The following is a 27,740-nucleotide window of genomic DNA, read 5'->3' as shown; positions in this document are numbered from 1 at the left end:
TACGAATAGTCAAATTGCCGTTCTAGGCTGCGCGTACCCACATCCGGTTTTCTAATAAAATGCCATTGGATCGGGTATAAAACGTGAAATATCTACGGAAATTATCGATAGAATGGGGAAGAACGAGTGAAAAGTATGAAAAATAATATTTTCAAATTGTATTTATTAAATAATGATACATAGAAATCATTGCAAAATTAAATGCACAATGATGGAAAATAGTCCCTATAAAAAGAAAAACATGATAGAAAGTAATACTATTACAAAATTTTAATGCAAATTTAAAGAATATTTTTTTTATAAATTAAAAATATACCCATATGATATTTTAAATTAATCTTTAAGTAAAATATAACACAGAAACTAAAATTTTGAAATATATAAAACTACTAAAATTAAAGCATGAGTTTATTAAAATTTAAATTTAAAGAAGCAAGTAATAATGAATAATGAAACGTGAACGTAGGCTGGCAACATTTGAAATGTGCAGCCCGGGGTTGAAATCTGTGCCAAAACAATCATATGTTACAAATCTTAATTAGTGACATGAATCTATTGTAATTGGTTTAAATTGATATTATAACTTGCTTCTTTAATTTTTATAAACTCCAGCTTTAATTTTAGTAGTTTTATTTTTCTTTTTTTTCTTTTCAGGGACTGTACAGTTTAATTTTCCATCATTGTGCTTTTAATTTTAAATAATAAATATAATTTGAAAATATTATTTTTTCATATTCTTCACTCGTTCTACACGAAATTCCCATACTATCAATAATTTTCGTACATATTTCACGTTTCATTCCTGATTCGATGGCATTTTATTAAAAAACCGGATGTGGGTACGCGCGCCTAGAACGGCAATTTGACTATTCGTACCCGCATGCGGGTGAGCGCAGACACTGCCTTAATTTTTTTAATAACTTTTTCAAACCAACTTGGATTTTCATCAAACTATGTAGCTATCTTACATATATATTAAGATTACTGAATCCCAGGTCACTTTATTTTTTGTTTTATTGCTGTCAAATTTTAGAATTAAATTAATCTAGGTAAAAAAAAGCTAGATTTTGCAGTTAGGACGGAAATAGAGACAGTACACTTTAATTTTTTTAATAACTTTTTCAAAACAACTTGGATTTTCATCAAACTATGTAGCTATCTTACATATATATTAGGATTACTGAATCCCAGGTCATTTTATTTTTTGTTGTATTGCTGTCAAATTCAAGAATTAATTTAATCGAGGTAAAAAAGTTAGAATTTGCAGTTCGGACGAAATAGAGACATTACACTTTAATTTTTTTAATAACTTTTTCAAATCAACATGGATTTTCATCAAACTATACAGCTATCTTACATATGTATTAAGGTTACTGAATCCCAAGTTATTTTATTTTTTGTTGTATTGCTGTCAAATTCAAGAATTAATTCAATCTAGGTAAAAAAAAAAGCTATAATTTGCAGTTCGGACAAAATAGAGATGGTACACTTTAATTTTTTTAATAACTTTTTCAAAACAACTTGGATTTTCATCAAACTATGTAGCTATCTTACATATATATTAGGCTTACTGAATCCCAGGTCATTTTATTTTTTGTTGTATTGCTGTCAAATTCAAGAATTAATTTAATCGAGGTAAAAAAAGTTAGAATTTGCAGTTTGGACGAAATAGAGACATTACACTTTAATTTTTTTAATAACTTTTTCAAAACAACTTGGATTTTCATCAAACTATGTAGCTATCTTACATATATATTAAGGTCACTGAATCCCAGGTCATTTTATTTTTTGTTTTATTGATGTCAAATTCAAGAATTAATTTAATCGAGGAAAATAAAAGTTAGAATTTGCAGTTTGGACGAAATAGAGACAGTACACTTTAATTTTTTTAATAACTTTTTCAAAACAACTTGGATTTTCATCAAACTATGTAGCTATCTTACATATATATTAAGGTTACTGAATCCCAGGTCATTTTATTTTTTGTTTTATTGCTGTCAAATTCAAGAATTAAATTAATCTAGGTAAAAAAAGTTAGAATTTGCAGTTCGGACGAAATAGAGACAGTACACATTATTTTTTTTAATAACTTTTTCAAAACAACTTGGATTTTCATCAAACTATGTAGCTATCTTACATATATATTAAGGTTACTGAATCCCAGGTCATTTTATTTTTGTTGTATTGCTGTCAAATTCAAGAATTAATTTAATCTAGGAAAAAAAACCAAGAATTTGCAGTTTGAACGAGATAGAGTCAGTACACTTTAATTTTTTTAATAACTTTTTCAAAACAACTTGGATTTTCATCAAACTATGTAGCTATCTTACATATATATTAAGGTTACTGAATCCCAGGTCATTTTATTTTATGTTGTATTGCTGTCAAATTCAAGAATTAATTTAATCTAGGGAAAAAAAACAAGAATTTGCAGTTTGGACGAAATAAAGTCAGTACACTTTAATTTTTTTAATAACTTTTTCAAAACAACTTGGATTTTCATCAAACTATGTAGCTATCTTACAAATATATTAAGGTTAATGAATCCCAGGTCATTTTATTTTTTGTTTTATTGCTGTCATATTCAAGAATTAAATTAATCTAGGTAAAAAAAGTTAGAATTTGCAGTTTGGACGAAATAGAGACAGTACACTTTAATTTTTTTAATAACTTTTTCAAAACAACTTGGATTTTCATCAAACTATGTAGCTATCTTACATATATATTAAGGTTACTGAATCCCAGGTCATTTTACTTTTTGTTGTATTGATGTCAAATTCAAGAATTAATTTAATCTAGGGAAAAAAAAGTTAGAATTTGCAGTTTGGACGAAATAGACAGTACACTTTAATTGTTTTAATAACTTTTTCAAAACAACTTGGATTTTCATCAAACTATGTAGCTATCTTACATATATATTAAGGTTACTGAATCCCAGGTCATTTTATTTTTTGTTTTATTGCTGTCAAATTCAAGAATTAAATTAATCTAGGTAAAAAAAGTTAGAATTTGCAGTTCGGACGAAATAGAGACAGTACACATTATTTTTTTTAATAACTTTTTCAAAACAACTTGGATTTTCATCAAACTATGTAGCTATCTTACATATATATTAAGGTTACTGAATCCCAGGTCATTATATTTTTTGTTGTATTGCTGTCAAATGCAAGAATTAATTTAATCTAGGGAAAAAAAACAAGAATTTGCAGTTTGGACGAAATAGAGTCAGTACACTTTAATTTTTTTAATAACTTTTTCAAAACATCTTGGATTTTCATCAAACTATGTAGCTATCTTACATATATAATAAGGTTACTGAATCCCAGGTCATTTTATTTTTTGTTTTATTGCTGTCATATTCAAGAATTCAATTAATCTAGGTAAAAAAAGTTAGAAATTGCAGTTCCGACACAAATAGAGACAGTACACTTTAATTTTGTTTTTTTTCTTTTTCAAAACAACTTGGATTTTCATCAAACTATGTAGCTATCTTACAAATATATTAAGCTTACTGAATCCCAGGTCATTTTATTTTTTGTTGTATTGCTGTCAAATTCAAGAATTAATTTAATCTAGGAAAAAAAAACAAGAATTTGCAGTTTGGACGAAATAGAGTCTGTACACTTTAATTTTGTTTTTTTTCTTTTTCAAAACAACTTGGATTTTCATCAAACTATGTAGCTATCTTACATATATATTAAGGTTACTGAATCCCAGGTCATTTTAATTTTTGTTTTATTGCTGTCATATTCAAGAATTAAATTAATCTAGGTAAAAAAAGTTAGAAATTGCAGTTCTGACGGAAATAGAGACAGTACACTTTAATTTTGTTTATTACTTTTTCAAAACAACTTGGATTTTCATCAAACTATGTAGCTATCTTACATATATATTAAGGTTACTGAATCCCAGGTCATTTTATTTTTTGTTGTATTGATGTCAAATTCAAGAATTAATTTAATCTAGGAAAAAAAAAGTTAGAATTTGCAGTTTGGACGAAATAGAGACAGTACACTTTAATTTTTTTAATAACTTTTTCAAAACAACTTGGATTTTCATCAAACTATGTAGCTATCTTACATATATATTAAGGTTACTGAATCCCAGGTCATTTTATTTTTTGTTTTATTGCTGTCAAATTCAAGAATTAAATTAATCTAGGTAAAAAAAGTTAGAATTTGCAGTTCGAACGAAATAGAGACAGTACACATTATTTTTTTTAATAACTTTTTCAAAACAACTTGGATTTTCATCAAACTATGTAGCTATCTTACATATATATTAAGGTTACTGAATCCCAGGTCATTTTATTTTTTGTTTTATTGCTGTCATATTCAAGAATTCAATTAATCTAGGTAAAAAAAGTTAGAAATTGCAGTTCCGACACAAATAGAGACAGTACACTTTAATTTTGTTTATTTCTTTTTCAAAACAACTTGGATTTTCATCAAACTATGTAGCTATCTTACAAATATATTAAGCTTACTGAATCCCAGGTCATTTTATTTTTTGTTGTATTGCTGTCAAATTCAAGAATTAATTTAATCTAGGAAAAAAAAACAAGAATTTGCAGTTTGGACGAAATAGAGTCTGTACACTTTAATTTTTTTAATAACTTTTTCAAAACAACTTGGATTTTCATCAAACTATGTAGCTATCTTACATATATATTAAGGTTACTGAATCCCAGGTCATTTTAATTTTTGTTTTATTGCTGTCATATTCAAGAATTAAATTAATCTAGGTAAAAAAAGTTAGAAATTGCAGTTCTGACGGAAATAGAGACAGTACACTTTAATTTTGTTTATTACTTTTTCAAAACCAACTTGGATTTTCATCAAACTATGTAGCTATCTTACATATATATTAAGGTTACTGAATCCCAGGTCATTTTATTTTTTGTTGTATTGATGTCAAATTCAAGAATTAATTTAATCTAGGAAAAAAAAAGTTAGAATTTGCAGTTTGGACGAAATAGAGACAGTACACTTTAATTTTTTTAATAACTTTTTCAAAACAACTTGGATTTTCATCAAACTATGTAGCTATCTTACATATAAATTAAGGTTACTGAATCCCAGGTCATTTAATTTTTTGTTGTATTGCTGTGAAATTCAAGAATTAATTTAATCTAGGTAAAAAAAGTTAGAATTTACAGTTCAGACGAAATAGAGACAGTACACTTTAATTTTTTTAATAACTTTTTCAAACCAACTTGGATTTTCATCAAACTATGTAGCTATCTTACATATATATTAAGCTTACTGAATCTCAGGTCATTTTGTTTTTGTTGTATTGCTGTAAATTTTAAGAATTAAATTAATCTAGGTAAAAAAAGCTAGAATTTGTAGTTCGGACAAAATAGAGATAGTACACTTTAATTTTTTTAATAAGTTTTTCAAATCAACTTGGATTTTCTTCAAACTATATAGCTACCTTGGTGATGTATTAATCTTACTAAATTCGGGCAGAATCAATTTGGGCCAATTGCAGTTTTGGAAAAGTATTAAAATTGTGCCAATCTCTTTTATTTTGATGATATTAATTGTGCCACATATACCTGCAAATATTTTTTACCATTATATCATACCTGTTCATGTTTTACCTATATCATACATGTACTATAATTATTTTTTCCACTTAAGATTTAATTATACACTCGATCCTCAAATTTAAGAAAACATGAATCAATGAGTGATAGATTTCTCTTAGAAGAAATTTAAAGGTCCTGGTGAATAAACTTTACAGAGAACAATACCTGTTGTATTTGTTCAATGGGACAATAGAACTGCCAAAAGTTTAAATGGACAGGTAACTATCAGGTGAATCTATGGAAAGGTTTAATGGGGTTCACAATAAAATTTTAATAACTTTCTCAAACTATCCTGGGTTAGAACAAAACTTGGACAGAAGCTTGTTTATGATCATAAGATAGTATCCAGAAGTAAATTTTGTAAAAAGATAAATCTATTTTTTTCATATTTTACTTTTAAATGGACTTAATTTTTTCTGTGGGGAAACACCACATTCACTAGCTCTGTTGTAAAAGTTTTTAAAATTTAATAACTTTCTTTAACTAAACTGGATTTCTACCAAACTTGTACAGAAGCTTGTGTATGATCATAAGATAGTATCCAGAAGTAAATATTGTAAAAATAAATTTCCTTTTTTTCCGTATTTTACTTATAAATGGACTTAGTTTTTTCTGCGTGAAACATTACATTCACTCTGTGGTTAAATTTTTTAGAATTTTAATAACTTTCTTAAAACTATCCTTGTAGTGTACCAAACTTGGACAGAAGCCTATTTATGATCATAAGATAGTATCCAGAAGTAAGTTTTGTAAAAAGATAACTCCATTTTTTCTGTATTTTACTTTTAAACGGACTTAGATTTTCTTCCAGTTAACATAACATACAGTCTGCAGATAAAGTTTTCTAAACATTTATTAAATTCATCAACTATCCTAGATTTTTACCAAACTTGAACAGAAGCTTTTTACAATCATAAGATAGTATCAAGAGGAATATTTTTATTGATTTTTTTCCCTCATTTTTCATGGGCCTGCGATTTACAGCAAAAGTAGGCAAGACACTGGGTTCCGCGAAACCCTTACAATTTTTTTCTTAAAATGTCCTGTCCCAAGTCAGAAAAATTGCCATAGTAATACTATAGTTCGTTTCTGTGTGTTGCCGTTTAGTATGGTGTTATTTATATACGTTGTATTGCTATTTCAGACTTGTTATTTACATACTGGTACAATAAAGCATCAGAACCCTTAGCTCTTGTTGGTGTTATTCATTAACGCATAGAAAACCACCTACTACATTTCCATCAGTTATAGTTTGTCACCCAGATTTGTTTTCTTCTGAAAACGATTTTTGATATTAAGAACAGTTGTATACTATTGTTGCCTTTATTTACACAAAAATGCAATCTGCTTGTCATGAACACATTGTTTAAGTAACATACTGAGACATCTGGACACGCATAATATCATGTTGTAGATCTGGAGATATAAAGGTAGTCTAACTAGTTGAGTTAGGGGAGATCTTCTTTGGCTCAATTGGTTAGAGCGTTGCCTTTATATCCCGAAATCCATGGATTTTCACATCAATGGCGCTGGGAGCATCTGCTGGTGACATCCCATTAGTCCGACAACCATTATTCCGACAGCCCATTACTCCGACAACCCATGACTCCGACAGCCCATTATTCCGACACTTGAATGCGTTTTTTATAGTATGGGTAAATTATCTCTAAAAAGACCAACTCTGTTCTCTATGGTATGTGTGGTTGTCAGTCTTGTTGACAATTATTCTTTCCATAGGGGATATTTGTCTCAGTATTAGAGTTTATACACATGCTTATAGCAACTGCTCAGTCCTTACCCTCGTCCAATATTTGTTTTATGTGTCAAGGTACTTTATCTAGCTTAATATTTCGTTGTTTGTATGTAACGCCTCTGGTCTAGCATTACGAAGCTAAATTAAATGTGTGTGTGTATGTTTACTTGTTTAACACTAGAACCTTGTTGTAGGCCTTTTATAATCTGTCACTGGTAATTGTGAAACATGCAATGGTAACTTGCAAACCTTGGTAGCTGGACTAAGTAATTTAAGAGTCTTAGACACTGGTTTCTTATTCATTTCAAGACAAAATATAACAAAAACAGTTATAAGTTTAGCAATGACTATTTAATCAGTCATAAATCAATATATTATAATATGTTATGAATAAATATCCCAAAGCAAAAACGGTTCAGAGCCCCCCTTGGATGTTAATCGTCGTGTGTAAACATGATAAAATGGTTTTACTATTTATACTCCCTTTGTGATGGGTATGGTTCACAAGTGGTAGGCTCTGGTAATAATGGTCTAGCTATCGAAATGGTCAGGGTAATGTGAGCTGTGTGCTGTGCGGTTCAGAATCTTCTGCTCCAACCGTTTACATCGTCCGGAAGTCCGTGGACACATAATATGTGTCTGTTACTATAACGATAAGTGTGTCCGTAAAATTAAGAGGGTGGTAAAGGGTTATTTTCGTGCAACGTTTTCAGCTTTTTAATTTCGAGTGTTTTCGTGTTTTGGTGTTTTATTTCTCGTTTTCTCGTTGTTCGGTTTGATGTGCGTGCTTCGTATTTCCCCTTATTTATTTTCCGTGTTTCGTGTTGGTGCTCCGAATTTCTCGTTCTTGCCTTTTCCACATTTGATTAAAAAGTAAACTGGAACTAACTCAAAGTAAACTGGTGACATATAGACCAAGGATGTGTATAGTTAGAAATCCTTGTATAGGCATAGTAACTTTTGAAACTTGTGTACTATAATAGAAATTTATACATTGTTACCATTCAACATCTATTGTATATGTATATGCTATACATGTAATAAAGTCCATCATGATAATATTTTTTTTTCAAATCAGATGCGAGTAGCAGACGCTTAAAGATGACCACAAGGTCTTTATGTCCATTAACAATGTCTAAAGCATTCGACACTGTTCCGCAGAAAAGACTAATGAACAAACTCAGAGCATATGGCACAGAACTTTCAGTTCTGAATTGGGTCGATAGTTTTCTAAGTGACAGGATACAACACGTTTCAATAAACAATAAAACATCATCATGGACAAAAGTAACCTCAGGTATACCTCAAGGATCTGTGCTTGGGCCTCTACTTTTTGTAATTTTCATAAATGACCTTCCAAACCTGGTTGATTCCGACGTATACCTCTTTGCAGATGATACTAAAATTTTTAACACAATTAGTCAGAAAGAAGATAAAACTCAATTACAAAGTGACTTTAAATAAACTATCGCAATGGAGTGATACCTGGCTATTAAAGTTTCACTCCGACAAGTGCAAACATATGCACATAGGTAAACCGGGACCGGAACCAGACTCAAAATATACACTGAAATCGACAATACTACAAAAAGTTACTGAAGAAAAAGACATTGGAGTAATTATTGACTCTGAATTAAATTTCGAAAAACATATAAGTGAGAAAGTTAATAAGGCAAATTCCATGTTTGCACTACTGAGAAGAACTTTTCAATATTTAGATACAGATACCTTTGTACCACTATACAAGACACTCGTTAGAACACATTTAGAATTTGCAAGCTCAGTATGGCATCCATATAAAATAAAATATGTTGATATGATTGAAAATGTGCAGCGCCGGGCAACTAAACAACTACCAGGATTAAAGAATTTAACATACTCAGAAAGACTGCAAAAATTGAAACTACCATCTCTAAATTTTAGACGAGTCCGAGGTGACATGATTGAATTATATAAAACACTGAATGGAAAATATGATAAAGAGGCGGCACAATTTGTTAAATTATGGAAGGATATGACAACACGAACAGGGTCACGCGGCAACAGTCTGAAAATATTTCCACAGAGAGCAAGAACAGAATTAAGGAGGAATGCCTTTGCTCTACGAGTGGTAAAAACATGGAATACACTACCCGAAATTATAGTAACATCACCAACCACAAATACATTTAAGAATAGACTAGACAAATACTGGAAGAACCAAACAATGATGTACGAAGACTATAAATCACCAATCACCGGAAGTGGAGAAGATTTAGATATAGAGACTGATGATTGAAGAGGGACTGTAGTTCCTGTATACATCAGTAAACGAACCTAAGTAAACCTAAGTAAGTACATGGTCTTCAAGAACGTCTTAGTAATAACTGCTGGTACTTTTTTTCTGAATATTTACGATTTTATTTCTCGTGCTTCATTTTTCCCAATTTTTATTTCACGTGTTTCCGTGTTCAGTACCACCCTCAATTAACGTAGCGATTGGTTTTAATTCTAAATATACATGATACCGGGTTCTGGAAACTAGGTTATCTCTGTCCATTCCGATTGGTCCTTAAAACCGGAAGTTCCCACGGCAATACTATAGAACATGGCGCAAAAACAAATAGAAATACACAACTGTCGAGGGAAAAGGGGAGGTATGGGCTTATCAAGAATAACCCTTAGTGGAAACGTATCTTGGTTACATTAAAGACCCTTAACATGATTGAATAAAACAGGTGAGCAAAAGGGACAAGTGATATACGGGTCAAACTAAAGCTGGGATCCTGTCAAAGTACCCCTCTGGTCAAACAGTGAGAACGAACCCTGTCCTATGATCTATCAATATTTCCCATAAACAATAATATAATACATACAATACAATACGGCCGCGATACCTGAAATATAAAGTGTTCATATGCATAGTCCGTTCATAAATATAACAGTGCAGCTCAGAGTTCTGGAACACGAAAATGAAAGTGAAAGTAGAAATGAATTCTCTGATCAACACAAGAAAAGAATGAAACATGATACATAAAAACCTACCAATCTTAAATCCTACCCTTAGGCATAACAGTATGTCCAATATCAGTCTGTGCTGTTCTATTTCGATATTTTTTGCATGTGTACTTAAAAAGAAGGTGTGGTATAAATATGATTGCCAATGACACAACTATCCACAAGAGACCAACATGACACAGACATTAACAACTATAGGTCACCGTACGACCTTTAACAATGAACATAGTCAGCTATAAAAGGCCCCGATATGGAAATGTAAAACAAATTAAAACGAGAAAACTAACGACCTTATTTGTATAAAAATATGAACGAAAAAACAAATATTTAACACATAAACAACCACTGAATTACAGGCTCCTGACTTGGAACAGGCACATACATAAATAATGTGGCGGGGTTAAACATGTTAGTGGGATCCCATCCCTTCCTTTAACATGCACTTATAGGTGACATCTAAGGAACTCGCCAGAGGGTTTCATCAGGCTAAATATATGTCATCATTTATCACAGAGTAAGCCTGGATCTGGCCACACTTTACTGAAACTTACTACAACTCAGCCCAATAAAGTCCTATGAAGCAGTAAGTGTGGGTACGTGGCCACACTACACTGCGTTATACAGATAAAAGTTAACTATCTTAAGTAAAACCAGCAAACATGCAGAAGAACGATTTCTGCTGATCATATATATATATACACATGAAAATAAACTGTAAATATCGAGGAAATATTTTAAATTTTAAATTTCAGGACATTGAATTAGCTCATATTTTTATGCCGATACATATGTATAAACAAAACACTTTTAATATTCCTTTAAATGATGATTGATGTCTACCTGTGTGACTTTTATATTTTAATCTTTCAGATATATGTACTTTTGAACTGGTGGTGGAAACTCATTGATTGAGGTGCTCCTTTATTGGAGGAAGTTCTGGAATACAAGTTACAAGTTGATCAAAGATCAGGAAGATGTAAAAAAACAGTTTTAATACTTTTTATGGACAATCGGTGAACATTTTTAGGTAAGATTATGTGATTATCATTGATAAAAACAAACAAATAACATCATTAATGATCGATCGGAGGCTGTTTGTAAGTACAAGGGATAAAAAATCAACCATGTTTGTGGAATGATTTTCTCTGCACACATGCATTTCCGGTAGGCAATGTTTCAATATAAATATTGAATAATAACTAATTTTATTTAAAAAAATAATGATTTTGAGGCACATATATGTACAGATGGGTGCACTCCTAACCTGTACAGCAAGTTAACTTGATAACCAGTCATTTGGACTGGTCAAAGTTAACCTGTGACCGAATGTAGGACTGCTCTGACCAGTCCTAGGACCAAAATCTAGTTAACTTGAAAAGCGGACTTGGACCTAGGACTGTTTTTATGTCTGCCAAAAAGTTAACTTGGAAACAGGTCCGCTATTGATATAAGTTAACTTCGAACCAGTCCTGTCATAAGTTAACATAAGTTAACTTCGGAACCAGTCCTGTCATAAAGTTAACCTAAGTTAACTTGGAAACCGGTCCTGCCACAAAGTTAACTTCTGCTTGAACAAATCCGATCAAAACCAGACCTGTTCCCAAGTTAACTTTTGACTGGTCTGGTCAACACTAAGTTAACTTGTAACCAGGACCGCTCTTCGTTGATTTAAAAAAAAATATATTTTTAATATCTTTGTTTCGTAGTAGAAACATCGAAAATAAAGTAATTTGAAAATTAATACTTCCGTTTTATGAACAGGATTAAACACAAATAATTGAAAATAAGTACGCACAGAACGTAACACAAATTTATCTGTGATCTGACAATCTATCTATTATAAAAACGATCTCGGTTACAATGATAACAGGCACTGAATATATATATATATTCCGATATCAAATTCAATCATATTATGTATATTTTTGAAAATAAGTATATTTGATGTTAGGTGTATACGTCCTTGTTAGTTATACATCCTTGAACTATGCAGCTACAATCAGCAATAGTTTAATTCATTTAAATAATGACTACAAATTTTTGTTCGCCTAAATTAAGGGTGCCAGCATGTCTTCTTTTTACTCAAAATACTGATACGTAACAAAATTTCAGTAGTTTTGATACCTCCAGTTGACTTGTACAACAAAATTATTTGACCGCATCCACCAAAACTGACCATATATGCACTTTAATTTGTAAATCTATATACCTGCATAGTAAATCAGCAATATTTTTTATGTCAGGATTCAATGTATAATACAATCCTGACAATGGACAGCAAAATTGCAATATAATAACAAAAAATTTTGGTTCGCATAAATTTAGGATACCAGCATGTCCTCATTTTATTCAAAATTTTGATACGTAACAAAATTTCAGTAGTTTTGATACCTCCAGCTGACTTGTACAACAAAATTATTTGACCGCATTACCAAAACTGACCATATGTGAACTTTAAATTGTAAATCTATATACCAGCATAGTAAATCAGCCTTATTTTTAATGTCAGGATTCAATGTATAATACAATCATGACAATGGACAGCAATATTGCAATATAATAACAACAAATTTTTGTTAGCCTAAATTAAGGGTGCCAGCTTGTCCTCTTTTTACTTAAAATACTGATACGTAACAAAATTTCAGTAGTTTTGATGCCTCCAGTTGACTTGTACAACAAAATTATTTGACCGCATCCACCAAAACTGACCATATATGCACTTTAATTTGTAAATCTTTATACCAGCATAGTAAATCAGCCATATTTTTTATGTCAGGATTCAATGTATAATACAATCATGACAATGGACAGCAATATTGCAATATAATAACAACAAATTTTTGTTCGCATAAATTTAGGATACCAGCATGTCCTCATTTTATTCAAAATATTGAAACGTAACAAAATTTCAGTAGTTTTGATACCTCCAGTTGACTTGTACAACAAAATTATTTGACCGCATCCACCAAAACTGACCATATGTGCACTTTAATTTGTAAATCTATATACCCGCATCGTTAATCAGCCATATTTTTTATGTCAGGATTCAATGTATAATACAATCATGACAATGGACAGCAAAATTGCAATATAATAACAAAAAATTTTGGTTCGCATAAATTTAGGATACCAGCATGTCCTCTTTTTACTTAAAATACTGATACGTAACAAAATTTCAGTAGTTTTGATACCTCCAGTTGACTTGTACAACAAAATTATTTGACCGCATCCACCAAAACTGACCATATGTGCATTTTAATTTGTAAATCTATATACCCGCATAGTTAATCAGCCCTATTTTTTATGTCAGGATTCAATGTATAATACAATCATGACAATGGACAGCAAAATTGCAATATAATAACAAAAAATTTTGGTTTGCATAAATTTAGGATACCAGCATGTCCTCATTTTATTCAAAATATTGAAACGTAACAAAATTTCAGTAGTTTTGATACCTCCAGTTGACTTGTACAACAAAATTATTTGACCGCATCCACCAAAACTGACCATATGTGCACTTTAATTTGTAAATCTATATACCCGCATAGTTAATCAGCCATATTTTTTATGTCAGGATTCAATGTATAATACAATCATGACAATGGACAGCAAAATTGCAATATAATAACAAAATATTTTGGTTCGCATAAATTTAGGATACCAGCATGTCCTCATTTTATTTAAAATATTGATACGTAACAAAATTTCAGTAGTTTTGATACCTCCAGCTGACTTGTACAACAAAATTATTTGACCACATTACCAAAACTGACCATATGTGAACTTTAAATTGTAAATCTATATACCAGCATAGAAAATCAGCCTTATTTTTAATGTCAGGATTTAATGTATAATACAATCATGACAATGGACAGCAATATTGCAATATAATAACAACAAATTTGTGTTCGCCTAAATTAAGGGTATAAGCATGTCCTCTTTTTACTCAAAATACTGATACGTAACAAAATTTCAGTAGTTTTGATGCCTCCAGTTGACTTGTACAACAAAATTATTTGACCGCATCCACCAAAACTGACCATATATGCACTTCAATTTGTAAATCTATATACCAGCATAGTAAATCAGCAATATTTTTTATGTCAGGATTCAATGTATAATACAATCCTGACAATGGACAGCAAAATTGCAATATAATAACAAAAAATTTTGGTTCGCATAAATTTAGGATACCAGCATGTCCTCATTTTATTCAAAATTTTGATACGTAACAAAATTTCAGTAGTTTTGATACCTCCAGCTGACTTGTACAACAAAATTATTTGACCGCATTACCAAAACTGACCATATGTGAACTTTAAATTGTAAATCTATATACCAGCATAGTAAATCAGCCTTATTTTTAATGTCAGGATTCAATGTATAATACAATCATGACAATGGACAGCAATATTGCAATATAATAACAACAAATTTTTGTTAGCCTAAATTAAGGGTGCCAGCATGTCCTCTTTTTACTTAAAATACTGATACGTAACAAAATTTCAGTAGTTTTGATGCCTCCAGTTGACTTGTACAACAAAATTATTTGACCGCATCCACCAAAACTGACCATATATGCACTTTAATTTGTAAATCTATATACCAGCATAGTAAATCAGCCATATTTTTTATGTCAGGATTTAATGTATAATACATGTGATCATGACAATGGACAGCAATATTGCAATATAATAACAACAAATTTTTGTTCACATAAATTTAGGATACCAGCATGTCCTCATTTTATTCAAAATATTGAAACGTAACAAAATTTCAGTAGTTTTGATACCTCCAGTTGACTTGTACAACAAAATTATTTGACTGCATCCACCAAAACTGACCATATGTGCACTTTAATTTGTAAATCTTTATACCCGCATCGTTAATCAGCCATATTTTTTATGTCAGGATTCAATGTATAATACAATCATGACAATGGACAGCAAAATTGCAATATAATATAACAAAAAATTTTGGTTCGCATAAATTTAGGATACCAGCATGTCCTCTTTTTACTTAAAATACTGATACGTAACAAAATTTCAGTAGTTTTGATACCTCCAGTTGACTTGTACAACAAAATTATTTGACCGCATCCACCAAAACTGACCATATGTGCATTTTAATTTGTAAATCTATATACCCGCATAGTAAATCAGCCCTATTTTTTATGTCAGGATTCAATGTATAATACAATCATGACAATGGACAGCCAAATTGCAATATAATAACAAAAAATTTTGGTTTGCATAAATTTAGGATACCAGCATGTCCTCATTTTATTCAAAATATTGATACGTAACAAAATTTCAGTAGTTTTGATACCTCCAGCTGACTTGTACAACAAAATTTTTGACCACATTACCAAAACTGACCATATGTGAACTTTAAATTGTAAATCTATATACCAGCATAGAAAATCAGCCTTATTTTTAATGTCAGGATTCAATGTATAATACAATCATGACAATGGACAGCAATATTGCAATATAATAACAACAAATTTTTGTTAGCCTAATTAAATTAAGGGTGCCAGCATGTCCTCTTTTTACTTAAAATACTGATACGTAACAAAATTTCAGTAGTTTTGATGCCTCCAGTTGACTTGTACAACAAAATTATTTGACCGCATCCACCAAAACTGACCATATATGCACTTTAATTTGTAAATCTTTATACCAGCATAGTAAATCAGCCATATTTTTTATGTCAGGATTCAATGTATAATACAATCATGACAATGGACAGCAATATTGCAATATATAACAACAAATTTTGGTTCGCATAAATTTAGGATACCAGCATGTCCTCATTTTATTCAAAATATTGAAACGTAACAAAATTTCAGTAGTTTTGATACCTCCAGTTGACTTGTACAACAAAATTATTTGACCGCATCCACCAAAACTGACCATATGTGCACTTTAATTTGTAAATCTTTATACCCGCATCGTTAATCAGCCATATTTTTTATGTCAGGATTCAATGTATAATACAATCATGACAATGGACAGCAAAATTGCAATATAATAACAAAAAATTTTGGTTCGCATAAATTTAGGATACCAGCATGTCCTCTTTTTACTTAAAATACTGATACGTAACAAAATTTCAGTAGTTTTGATACCTCCAGTTGACTTGTACAACAAAATTATTTGACCGCATCCACCAAAACTGACCATATGTGCATTTTAATTTGTAAATCTATATACCCGCATAGTTAATCAGCCCTATTTTTTATGTCAGGATTCAATGTATAATACAATCATGACAATGGACAGCCAAATTGCAATATAATAACAAAAAATTTTGGTTTGCATAAATTTAGGATACCAGCATGTCCTCATTTTATTCAAAATATTGATACGTAACAAAATTTCAGTAGTTTTGATACCTCCAGTTGACTTGTACAACAAAATTATTTGACTGCATCCACCAAAACTGACCATATGTGCACTTTAATTTGTAAATCTTTATACCCGCATCGTTAATCAGCCATATTTTTTATGTCAGGATTCAATGTATAATACAATCATGACAATGGACAGCAAAATTGCAATATAATATAACAAAAAATTTTGGTTCGCATAAATTTAGGATACCAGCATGTCCTCTTTTTACTTAAAATACTGATACGTAACAAAATTTCAGTAGTTTTGATACCTCCAGTTGACTTGTACAACAAAATTATTTGACCGCATCCACCAAAACTGACCATATGTGCATTTTAATTTGTAAATCTATATACCCGCATAGTAAATCAGCCCTATTTTTTATGTCAGGATTCAATGTATAATACAATCATGACAATGGACAGCCAAATTGCAATATAATAACAAAAAATTTTGGTTTGCATAAATTTAGGATACCAGCATGTCCTCATTTTATTCAAAATATTGATACGTAACAAAATTTCAGTAGTTTTGATACCTCCAGCTGACTTGTACAACAAAATTATTTGACCACATTACCAAAACTGACCATATGTGAACTTTAAATTGTAAATCTATATACCAGCATAGAAAATCAGCCTTATTTTTAATGTCAGGATTCAATGTATAATACAATCATGACAATGGACAGCAATATTGCAATATAATAACAACAAATTTTTGTTAGCCTAATTAAATTAAGGGTGCCAGCATGTCCTCTTTTTACTTAAAATACTGATACGTAACAAAATTTCAGTAGTTTTGATGCCTCCAGTTGACTTGTACAACAAAATTATTTGACCGCATCCACCAAAACTGACCATATATGCACTTTAATTTGTAAATCTTTATACCAGCATAGTAAATCAGCCATATTTTTTATGTCAGGATTCAATGTATAATACAATCATGACAATGGACAGCAATATTGCAATATAATAACAACAAATTTTGGTTCGCATAAATTTAGGATACCAGCATGTCCTCATTTTATTCAAAATATTGAAACGTAACAAAATTTCAGTAGTTTTGATACCTCCAGTTGACTTGTACAACAAAATTATTTGACCGCATCCACCAAAACTGACCATATGTGCACTTTAATTTGTAAATCTTTATACCCGCATCGTTAATCAGCCATATTTTTTATGTCAGGATTCAATGTATAATACAATCATGACAATGGACAGCAAAATTGCAATATAATAACAAAAAATTTTGGTTCGCATAAATTTAGGATACCAGCATGTCCTCTTTTTACTTAAAATACTGATACGTAACAAAATTTCAGTAGTTTTGATACCTCCAGTTGACTTGTACAACAAAATTATTTGACCGCATCCACCAAAACTGACCATATGTGCATTTTAATTTGTAAATCTATATACCCGCATAGTTAATCAGCCCTATTTTTTATGTCAGGATTCAATGTATAATACAATCATGACAATGGACAGCCAAATTGCAATATAATAACAAAAAAATTTGGTTTGCATAAATTTAGGATACCAGCATGTCCTCATTTTATTCAAAATATTGATACGTAACAAAATTTCAGTAGTTTTGATACCTCCAGCTGACTTGTACAACAAAATTATTTGACCACATTACCAAAACTGACCATATGTGAACTTTAAATTGTAAATCTATATACCAGCATAGAAAATCAGCCTTATTTTTTTATGTCAGGATTCAATGTATAATACAATCATGACAATGGACAGCAATATTGCAATATAATAACAACAAATTTTTGTTCACCTAAATTAAGGGTGCCAGCATGTCCTCTTTTTACTTAAAATACTGATACGTAACAAAATTTCAGAAGTTTTAATGCCTCCAGTTGACTTGTACAACAAAATTATTTGACCGCATCCACCAAAACTGACCATATATGCACTTTAATTTGTAAATCTATATACCCGCATAGTAAATCAGCCATATTTTTGATGTCAGGATTCAATGTATAATACAATCATCACAATGGACAGCAATATTGCAATATAATAACAACAAATTTTGGTTCGCATAAATTTAGGATACCAGCATGTCCTCATTTTATTCAAAATATTGATCTTATCAAAATTTCAGTAGTTTTGATACCTCCAGTTGACTTGTACAACAAAATTATTTGACCACATCCACCAAAACTGACCATTTGTGCACTTTAATTTGTAAATCTATATACCCGCATAGTTAATCAGCCATATTTTTTATGCCAGAATCAATGTATAATACAATCATGACAATGGACAGCAATATTGCAATATAATAACAACAAATTTTTGTTCACATAAATTTATAATACCAGCATGTCCTCATTTTATTCAAAATATTGATACGTAACTAAATTTCAGTAGTTTTGATACCTCCAGCTGACTTGTACAACAAAATTATTTGACCGCATTACCAAAACTGACCATATGTGCACTTTAATTTGTAAATCTATATACACCATGGCATACCCGCATAGTATTAATCAGCCATATTTTTTATGTCAGGAATCATTGTATAATATAATCATGACAATGGACAGCAATATTGCAATTTAATAACAACAAATTTTTGTTCGCATAAATTTAGGATACCAGCGTGTCCTCCTTTTATTCAAAATATTGATACGTAACAAAATTTCAGTAGTTTTAATACCTCATGCTGACTTGGAAAACAAAACTATTTGACCAAAACTGATCATATGTGCACTTTTATTTGCAAATCTATATACCCGAATACCATTGTACCGAGCGCCTTAATGTCTTCTCCTGGCGCTCCTGTTCACATTTTAGTAGGACCGTAAATGTAGACGTAATCAATAATATTGGAAAACCATTAATGCAAAAAATATTCTGAATAAATTGAGAATGTCAGAATTTCATCTCTTTATTTATAATAACAGTCACATCATATATAGGAGTTCATGATGGTGTACGTGTAAAACAAAACTATTATGCCACATCATCAAAGTACCAACGAATCCGTACCAACACTGACATGTCTGAATTCATTTGTACTATTTACAATGATTTAATAAAAAAAAAGTATACGAGGTTCTCTTCTTGGAATCTATTATGTCGGTTGATTGATTTTGTTTATAGTTAAACGTCAAGTGGCAACTGTTTCATTTAAGTGCGCATTGAGTATAATTTTAGGACGTCTCATATAAATAGATCGGCAATGACAAATCTCTCGATTTATCACTGAACTAGTATATATTTGTTTATGGGCCAGCTGAAGGACGCCTCCGGGTGCGGGAATTTCTCGCTACATTGAAGACCTGTTGGTGACCTTCTGCTGTTGTTTTTTATTTGGTCGGGTTGTTGTCTCTTTGACACATTCCCCATTTCCATTCTCAATTTATTTCTAAAAAATTGAGTCGGACAGCAAATTTTTTTTACCAAGATTATTTAAATTCTTGAATTGACAGGAGATTGTACTACATTTACTATCTTAATCAATCTGAAATGCAAATTCTAGGTTTTATGACAACGATTATTTTTATTTTTGAATTGAGGCAATACACAAACTACATGAGATGTATAATTTGATTTAAATCAAAGGGTTGTTAAAAAAAGTTATCAATTAAATTTTTAAGTGTACTATATGGGTTAGTTGGCACATCAAATTCTTGTTTTTTGATTTGACAAGAATATTAATAAAATAAAAGAAGTGTCACTTTCATTGAGGTCAATGTAAATCATACACACCTGACTCTTGTAAAACTTTCAATTTTGTAAAAGTATTCCTCTGCATTTTCCAAAAAAAAACAGAATTGTAATGTCTTTGTATAATTTTCTAATAAAATAGAAAATATTAGCATGTATTTTTTATGCCACATCAATATATTAATTTCTGAACTTAAATTTCTTCTCATTTATGTCTAACAAACCAATCTGAAGTTAGAAAGTAATCAATTATTAGACCAGTTAAAAAATGTATAGATCTATTCTTTAATTCTTTTGTTTCATACAATAATTAACTTTTTTTAAATATTCAAATGTGTTATTTTAACCCAATTAGTATGAGTGTGAATTTATTTACTCAAAGGTCCTTTTATCTCTTAATTAGCCATAAACAATCACAAAAAGAATGAAAAATCAAGGTAGATAATTATTTGGATTAAAAATAAAACATATGAAATTAAAGGGAATATAATTAAATTCTTTTAAGTGATTATTTGTTTTGATAAGTAATTTGTGCATCTTTGTGATTGTAAATGGCTAATCAAGAGATAAAAGGGCTATTTGAGTTGAAGAACTCATACTCATACTCATACTCATTAGGTTAAATAAACACATAAGCATATATATAAAATGTTCATTTTAATATGAAAAATAAAAAAGAATTAAAGAATAGCTATGGATAAGGTAAACTTTTCATTATTGTAACTATACTATATTATATATTTAAAATATTATGTAAAATTGAGAATGGAAATGGGGAATGTGTCAAAGAGAACAACCCGACAAATAAAAAAACAACAGCAGAAGGTCACCAACAGGTGTGTTTATATAAAAAAATAATAATATTAAAATAGGTATCAATAGGTACCAGGATTATAATTTAATGATTTTTTAATTTATAATTTATTATAATTTATAATTATAATTAAAACACCTGCAATATAAACATATTGTAAGTTTTGTATTTACCAATTGTGTCGTGTTTTGTGATTAAGATTTAGAAAACCAGTTTTCCACTCATTTACAATATTATTCTACTCTTAAGCTATTAAAATAGTAAGTAAACCTAAGCTTACTGAATCCCATGTCAATTAGTTATTTGTTGTATTGCTGTAAAATTTAAGAATTAAAGTTATCTTGGTATAAAAAAGGTAGGATTTGCAATTCGGACAAAATAGAGATATTACACTTTAATTTTTTTAATAACTTTTTCAAATCAACTTGGATTTTCATCAAACTATGTAGGTATCTTAGATATTTATTAAGCTTAATGAATCCAATGTCATTTAGTTTTTTGTTGTATTGCTGAAAATGAAAAATTTAAAAATTAAATTAATCTAGGTCAAAAAAGCTAGAATTTGCAGTTTGAACAAAATAGAGATAGTACACTTTAATTTTTTTAATAACTTTTTCAAATCAACTTGGATTTTCATCAAACTATGTAAGTATCTTAGATATATATTAAGCTTACTGAATCCCATGTCATTTAGTTGTTTTTTTTTATTGCTGAAAAATTTAAAAATTAAATTAATCTAGGTAAAAAAAGCTAGAATTTGCAGTTCGAACAAAATAGAGATAGTACACTTTAATTTTTTTAATAACTTTTTCAAATCAACTTGAATGTTCATCAAACTATGCAGCTACCTTACATTTATATTAAGCTTACTGAATCCCATGTCAATTAGTTTTTTTGTTGTATTGCTGTAAAATTTAAGAATTAAAGTTATCTTGGTATAAAAAAGCTAGGATTTGCAATTCGGACAAAATAGAGATAGTACACTTTAAATTTTTTAATAACTTTTTCAAATCAACTTGGATTTTCATCAAACTATGTAGGTATCTTAGATATTTATTAAGCTTAATGAATCCCATGTCATTTAGTTTTATGTTGTATTGCTGTAAAATTTAAAAATTAAATTACTCTGGGTCAAAAAAGCTAGAATTTGCAGTTCGAACAAAATGGACATAGTACACTTTAATTTTTTTAATAACTTTTTCAAATCAACTTGGATGTTCATCAAACTATGCAACAATCTTACATATATATTAAGCTTACTGAATCCCATGTCAATTTGTTATTTGTTGTAATGCTGTAAAATTTAAGAATTAAAGTTATCTTGGTATAAAAAAGGTAGGATTTGCAATTCGGACAAAATAGAGATATTACACTTTAATTTTTTTAATAACTTTTTCAAATCAACTTGGATTTTCATCAAACTATGTAGGTATCTTAGATATATATTAAGCTTACTGAATCCCATGTCATTTAGTTTTTTGTTGTATTGCTGTAAAATTTAAAAATTAAATTACTCTAGGTCAAAAAAGCTAGAATTTGCAGTTCGAACAAAATAGAGATAGTACACTTTAATTTTTTTAATAACTTTTTCAAATCAACTTGAATGTTCTTCAAACTATGCGGCTATCTTACATATATATTAAGCTTACTGAATCCCATGTCAATTCGTTATTTGTTGTATTGCTGTAAAATTTAAGAATTGAAGTTATCTTGGTATAAAAAAGCTAGAATTTGCAGTTCGAACAAAATAGAGATATTACACTTTAATTTTTTATTAACTTTTTCAAATCAACTTGGATTTTCATCAAACTATGTAGGTATCTTAGATATATATTAAGCTTACTGAATCCCATGTCATTTAGTTTTTTGTTGTATTGCTGTAAAATTTAAAAGTTAAATTACTCTAGGTCAAAAAAGCTAGAATTTGCAGTTCGAACAAAATGGACATAGTACACTTTAATTTTTTTAATAACTTTTTCAAATCAACTTGGATGTTCATCAAACTATGCAGCTATCTAACATATATATTAAGCTTACTGAATCCCATGTCAATTAGTTTTTTGTTGTATTGCTGTAAAATTTAAAAATTAAAGTTATCTTGGTATAAAAAAGCTAGGCTTTGCAATTCGGACAAAATAGAGATAGTACACTTTAATTTTTTTAATAACTTTTTCAAATCAACTTGGATTTTCATCAAACTATGTAGGTATCTTAGATATATATTAAACTTAATGAATCCAATGTCATTTAGTTATTTGTTGTATTGCTGAAAATGAAAAATTTAAAAATTAAATTAATCTAGGTCAAAAAAGCTAGAATTTGCAATTCGGACAAAATAGAGATATTACACTTTAATTTTTTTAATAACTTTTTCAAATCAACTTGGATTTTCATCAAACTATGTAGGTATCTTAGATATATATTAAGCTTACTGAATCCCATGTCATTGAGTTTTTTGTTGTTTTGCTGTAAAATTTAAAAATTAAATTAATCTAGGTAAAAAAAGCTAGAATTTGCAGTTCGAACAAAATAGAGATAGTACACTTGAATTTTTTTAATAACTTTTTCAAATCAACTTGGATGTTCTTCAAAGTATGCAGCTATCTTACATATATATTAAGCTTACTGAATCCCATGTCAATTAGTTATTTGTTGTATTGCTGTAAAATTTAAGAATTGAAGTTATCTTGGTATAAAAAAGCTAGGATTTGCAATTCGGACAAAATAGAGATAGTACACTTTCATTTTTTTAATTACTTTTTCAAATCAACTTGAATTTTCATCAAACTATGTAGGTATCTTAGATATATATTAAGCTTACTGAATCCCATGTCATTTAGTTTTTTGTTGTATTGCTGAAAAATTTAAAAATTAAATTACTCTAGGTCAAAAAAGCTAGAATTTGCAGTTCGAACAAAATAGAGATAGTACACTTTAATTTTTTTAATAACTTTTTCAAATCAACTTGAATGTTCTTCAAACTATGCGGCTATCTTACATATATATTAAGCTTACTGAATCCCATGTCAATTCGTTATTTGTTGTATTGCTGAAAAATTTAAGAATTTAAAGTTATCTTGGTATAAAAAAGCTAGGATTTGCAATTCGGACAAAATAGAGATAGTACACTTTAATTTGTTTAATAACTTTTTCAAATCAACTTGGATTTTCATCAAACTATGTAGGTATCTTAGATATATATTAAGCTTAATGAATCCAATGTCATTTAGTTTTTTGTTGTATTGCTGAAAATGAAAAATTTAAAAATTTAAAGTTATCTTGGTATAAAAAAGCTAGGATTTGCAATTCGGACAAAATAGAGATAGTACACTTTAAATTTTTTAATTACTTTTTCAAATCAACTTGAATTTTCATCAAACTATGTAGGTATCTTAGATATATATTAAGCTTACTGAATCCCATGTCATTTAGTTTTTTGTTGTATTGCTGAAAAATTTAAAAATTAAATTACTCTAGGTCAAAAAAGCTAGAATTTGCAGTTCGAACAAAATAGAGATAGTACACTTTAATTTTTTTAATTACTTTTTCAAATCAACTTGGATGTTCATCAAACTATGCAGCTATCTTACATATATATTAAGCTTACTGAATCCCATGTCAATTAGTTATTTGTTGTATTGCTGAAAAATTTAAGAATTTAAAGTTATCTTGGTATAAAAAAGCTAGGATTTACAATTCGGACAAAATAGAGATAGTACACTTTAATTTTTTTAATAACTTTTTCAAATCAACTTGGATTTTCATCAAACTATGTAGGTATCTTAGATATATATTAAGCTTACTGAATCCCATGTCATTTAGTTTTTTGTTGTATTGCTGTAAAATTTTAAAATTAAATTACTCTAGGTCAAAAAAGCTAGAATTTGCAGTTCGAACAAAATGGACATAGTACACTTTATTTTTTTTAATAACTTTTTCAAATCAACTTGGATGTTCATCAAACTATGCAGCTATCTAACATATATTAAGCTTAATGAATCCCATTTCATTTAGTTTTTTTGTTGTATTGCTGTAAAATTTAAAAATTAAATTACTCTGGGTCAAAAAAGCTAGAATTTGCAGTTCGAACAAAATGGACATAGTACACTTTAATTTTTTTAATAACTTTTTCAAATCAACTTGGATGTTCATCAAACTATGCAGCAATCTTACATATATATTAAGCTTACTGAATCCCATGTCAATTTGTTATTTGTTGTATTGCTGTAAAATTTAAGAATTAAAGTTATCTTGGTATAAAAAAGCTAGGATTTGCAATTCGGACAAAATAGAGATATTACACTTTAATTTTTTTAATAACTTTTTCAAATCAACTTGGATTTTCATCAAACTATGTAGGTATCTTAGATATATATTAAACTTAATGAATCCAATGTCATTTAGTTTTTTGTTGTATTGCTGAAAATGAAAAATTTAAAAATTAAATTAATCTAGGTCAAAAAAGCTAGAATTTGCAATTCAGACAAAATAGAGATATTACACTTTAATTTTTTTAATAACTTTTTCAAATCAACTTGGATTTTCATCAAACTATGTAGGTATCTTAGATATATATTAAGCTTACTTCATCCCATGTCATTGAGTTTTTTTTTGTATTGCTGTAAAATTTAAAAATTAAATTAATCTAGGTCAAAAAAGCTAGAATTTGCAGTTCGAACAAAATAGAGATAGTACACTTTAATTTTTTTAATAACTTTTTCAAATCAACTTGGATGTTCATCAAACTATGCAGCTATCTTACATATATATTAAGCTTACTGAATCCCATGTCAATTTGTTATTTGTTGTATTGCTGTAAAATTTAAGAATTAAAGTTATCTTGGTATAAAAAAGGTAGGATTTGCAATTCGGACAAAATAGAGATAGTACACTTTAATTTTTTTAATAACTTTTTCAAATCAACTTGGATTTTCATCAAACTATGTAGGTATCTTAGATATATATTAAGCTTACTGAATCCCATGTCATTTAGTTTTTTGTTGTATTGCTGGAAAATTTAAAAATTAAATTACTCTAGGTCAAAAAAGCTAGAATTTGCAGTTCGAACAAAATAGAGATAGTACACTTTAATTTTTTTTAAAACTTTTTCAAATCAACTTGAATGTTCTTCAAACTATGCGGCTATCTTACATATATATTAAGCTTACTGAATCCCATGTCAATTCGTTATTTGTTGTATTGCTGAAAAATTTAAGAATTTAAAGTTATCTTGGTATAAAAAAGCTAGGATTTGCAATTCGGACAAAATAGAGATAGTACACTTTAATTTTTTTAATAACTTTTTCAAATCAACTTGGATTTTCATCAAACTATGTAGGTATCTTAGATATATATTAAACTTAATGAATCCAATGTCATTTAGTTTTTTGTTGTATTGCTGAAAATGAAAAATTTAAAAATTAAATTAATCTAGGTCAAAAAAGCTAGAATTTGCAATTCGGACAAAATAGAGATATTACACTTTAATTTTTTTAATAACTTTTTCAAATCAACTTGGATTTTCATCAAACTATGTAGGTATCTTAGATATATATTAAGCTTACTGAATCCCATGTCATTGAGTTTTTTGTTGTATTGCTGTAAAATTTAAAAAATAAATTAATCTAGGTCAAAAAAGCTAGAATTTGCAGTTCGAACAAAATAGAGATAGTACACTTTAATTTTTTTAATAACTTTTTCAAATCAACTTGGATGTTCTTCAAACTATGCAGCTATCTTACATATATATTAAGCTTACTGAATCCCATGTCAATTAGTTATTTGTTGTATTGCTGTAAAATTTAAGAATTAAAGTTATCTTGGTATAAAAAAGCTAGGATTTGCAATTCGGACAAAATAGAGATATTACACTTTAATTTTTTTAATAACTTTTTCAAATCAACTTGGATTTTCATCAAACTATGTAGGTATCTTAGATATATATTAAGCTTACTGAATCCCATGTCATTTAGTTTTTTGTTGTATTGCTGGAAAATTTAAAAATTAAATTACTCTAGGTCAAAAAAGCTAGAATTTGCAGTTCGAACAAAATAGAGATAGTACACTTTAATTTTTTTAAAAACTTTTTCAAATCAACTTGAATGTTCTTCAAACTATGCGGCTATCTTACATATATATTAAGCTTACTGAATCCCATGTCAATTCGTTATTTGTTGTATTGCTGAAAAATTTAAGAATTTAAAGTTATCTTGGTATAAAAAAGCTAGGATTTGCAATTCGGACAAAATAGAGATAGTACACTTTAATTTTTTTAATAACTTTTTCAAATCAACTTGGATGTTCATCAAACTATGCAGCAATCTTACATATATATTAAGCTTACTGAATCCCATGTCAATTTGTTATTTGTTGTATTGCTGTAAAATTTAAGAATTAAAGTTATCTTGGTATAAAAAAGCTAGGATTTGCAATTCGGACAAAATAGAGATAGTACACTTTAATTTTTTTAATAACTTTTTCAAAT

At 29.0% G+C, this 27,740-nt stretch overlaps 1 protein-coding gene across 4 annotated transcripts in view; it reads left to right on the top strand.

The window, feature by feature from the left end:
* The window catches only part of LOC143066883 (uncharacterized), a 99,912-nt gene that overhangs the window by 58,895 nt on the left and 13,277 nt on the right, over window positions 1-27,740 (top strand). Inside the window, exons 1-2 of one of the 4 annotated variants that reach the window (XM_076239692.1) lie at window positions 8,281-9,676; window positions 11,214-11,370. In XM_076239692.1, coding sequence (XP_076095807.1) covers window positions 8,695-9,624 — 930 coding nt within the window. In that variant the 5' untranslated portion in view covers window positions 8,281-8,694 and the 3' untranslated portion in view covers window positions 9,625-9,676; window positions 11,214-11,370. Of the gene's footprint in view, window positions 1-8,280; window positions 9,677-9,903; window positions 10,064-11,213; window positions 11,371-27,740 lie in introns of those variants that run through there. The other 3 variants (XR_012975767.1, XR_012975768.1, XR_012975769.1) reach the window with 3 other exon arrangements.

Source organism: Mytilus galloprovincialis, chromosome 3, assembly GCF_965363235.1.
Source record: "Mytilus galloprovincialis chromosome 3, xbMytGall1.hap1.1, whole genome shotgun sequence".
NCBI lineage: Eukaryota > Metazoa > Mollusca > Bivalvia > Mytilida > Mytilidae > Mytilus > Mytilus galloprovincialis.
The sequence above is the reverse complement of the archived record's forward strand: the minus strand, read 5'-3'. Positions and strand labels throughout refer to the sequence as shown.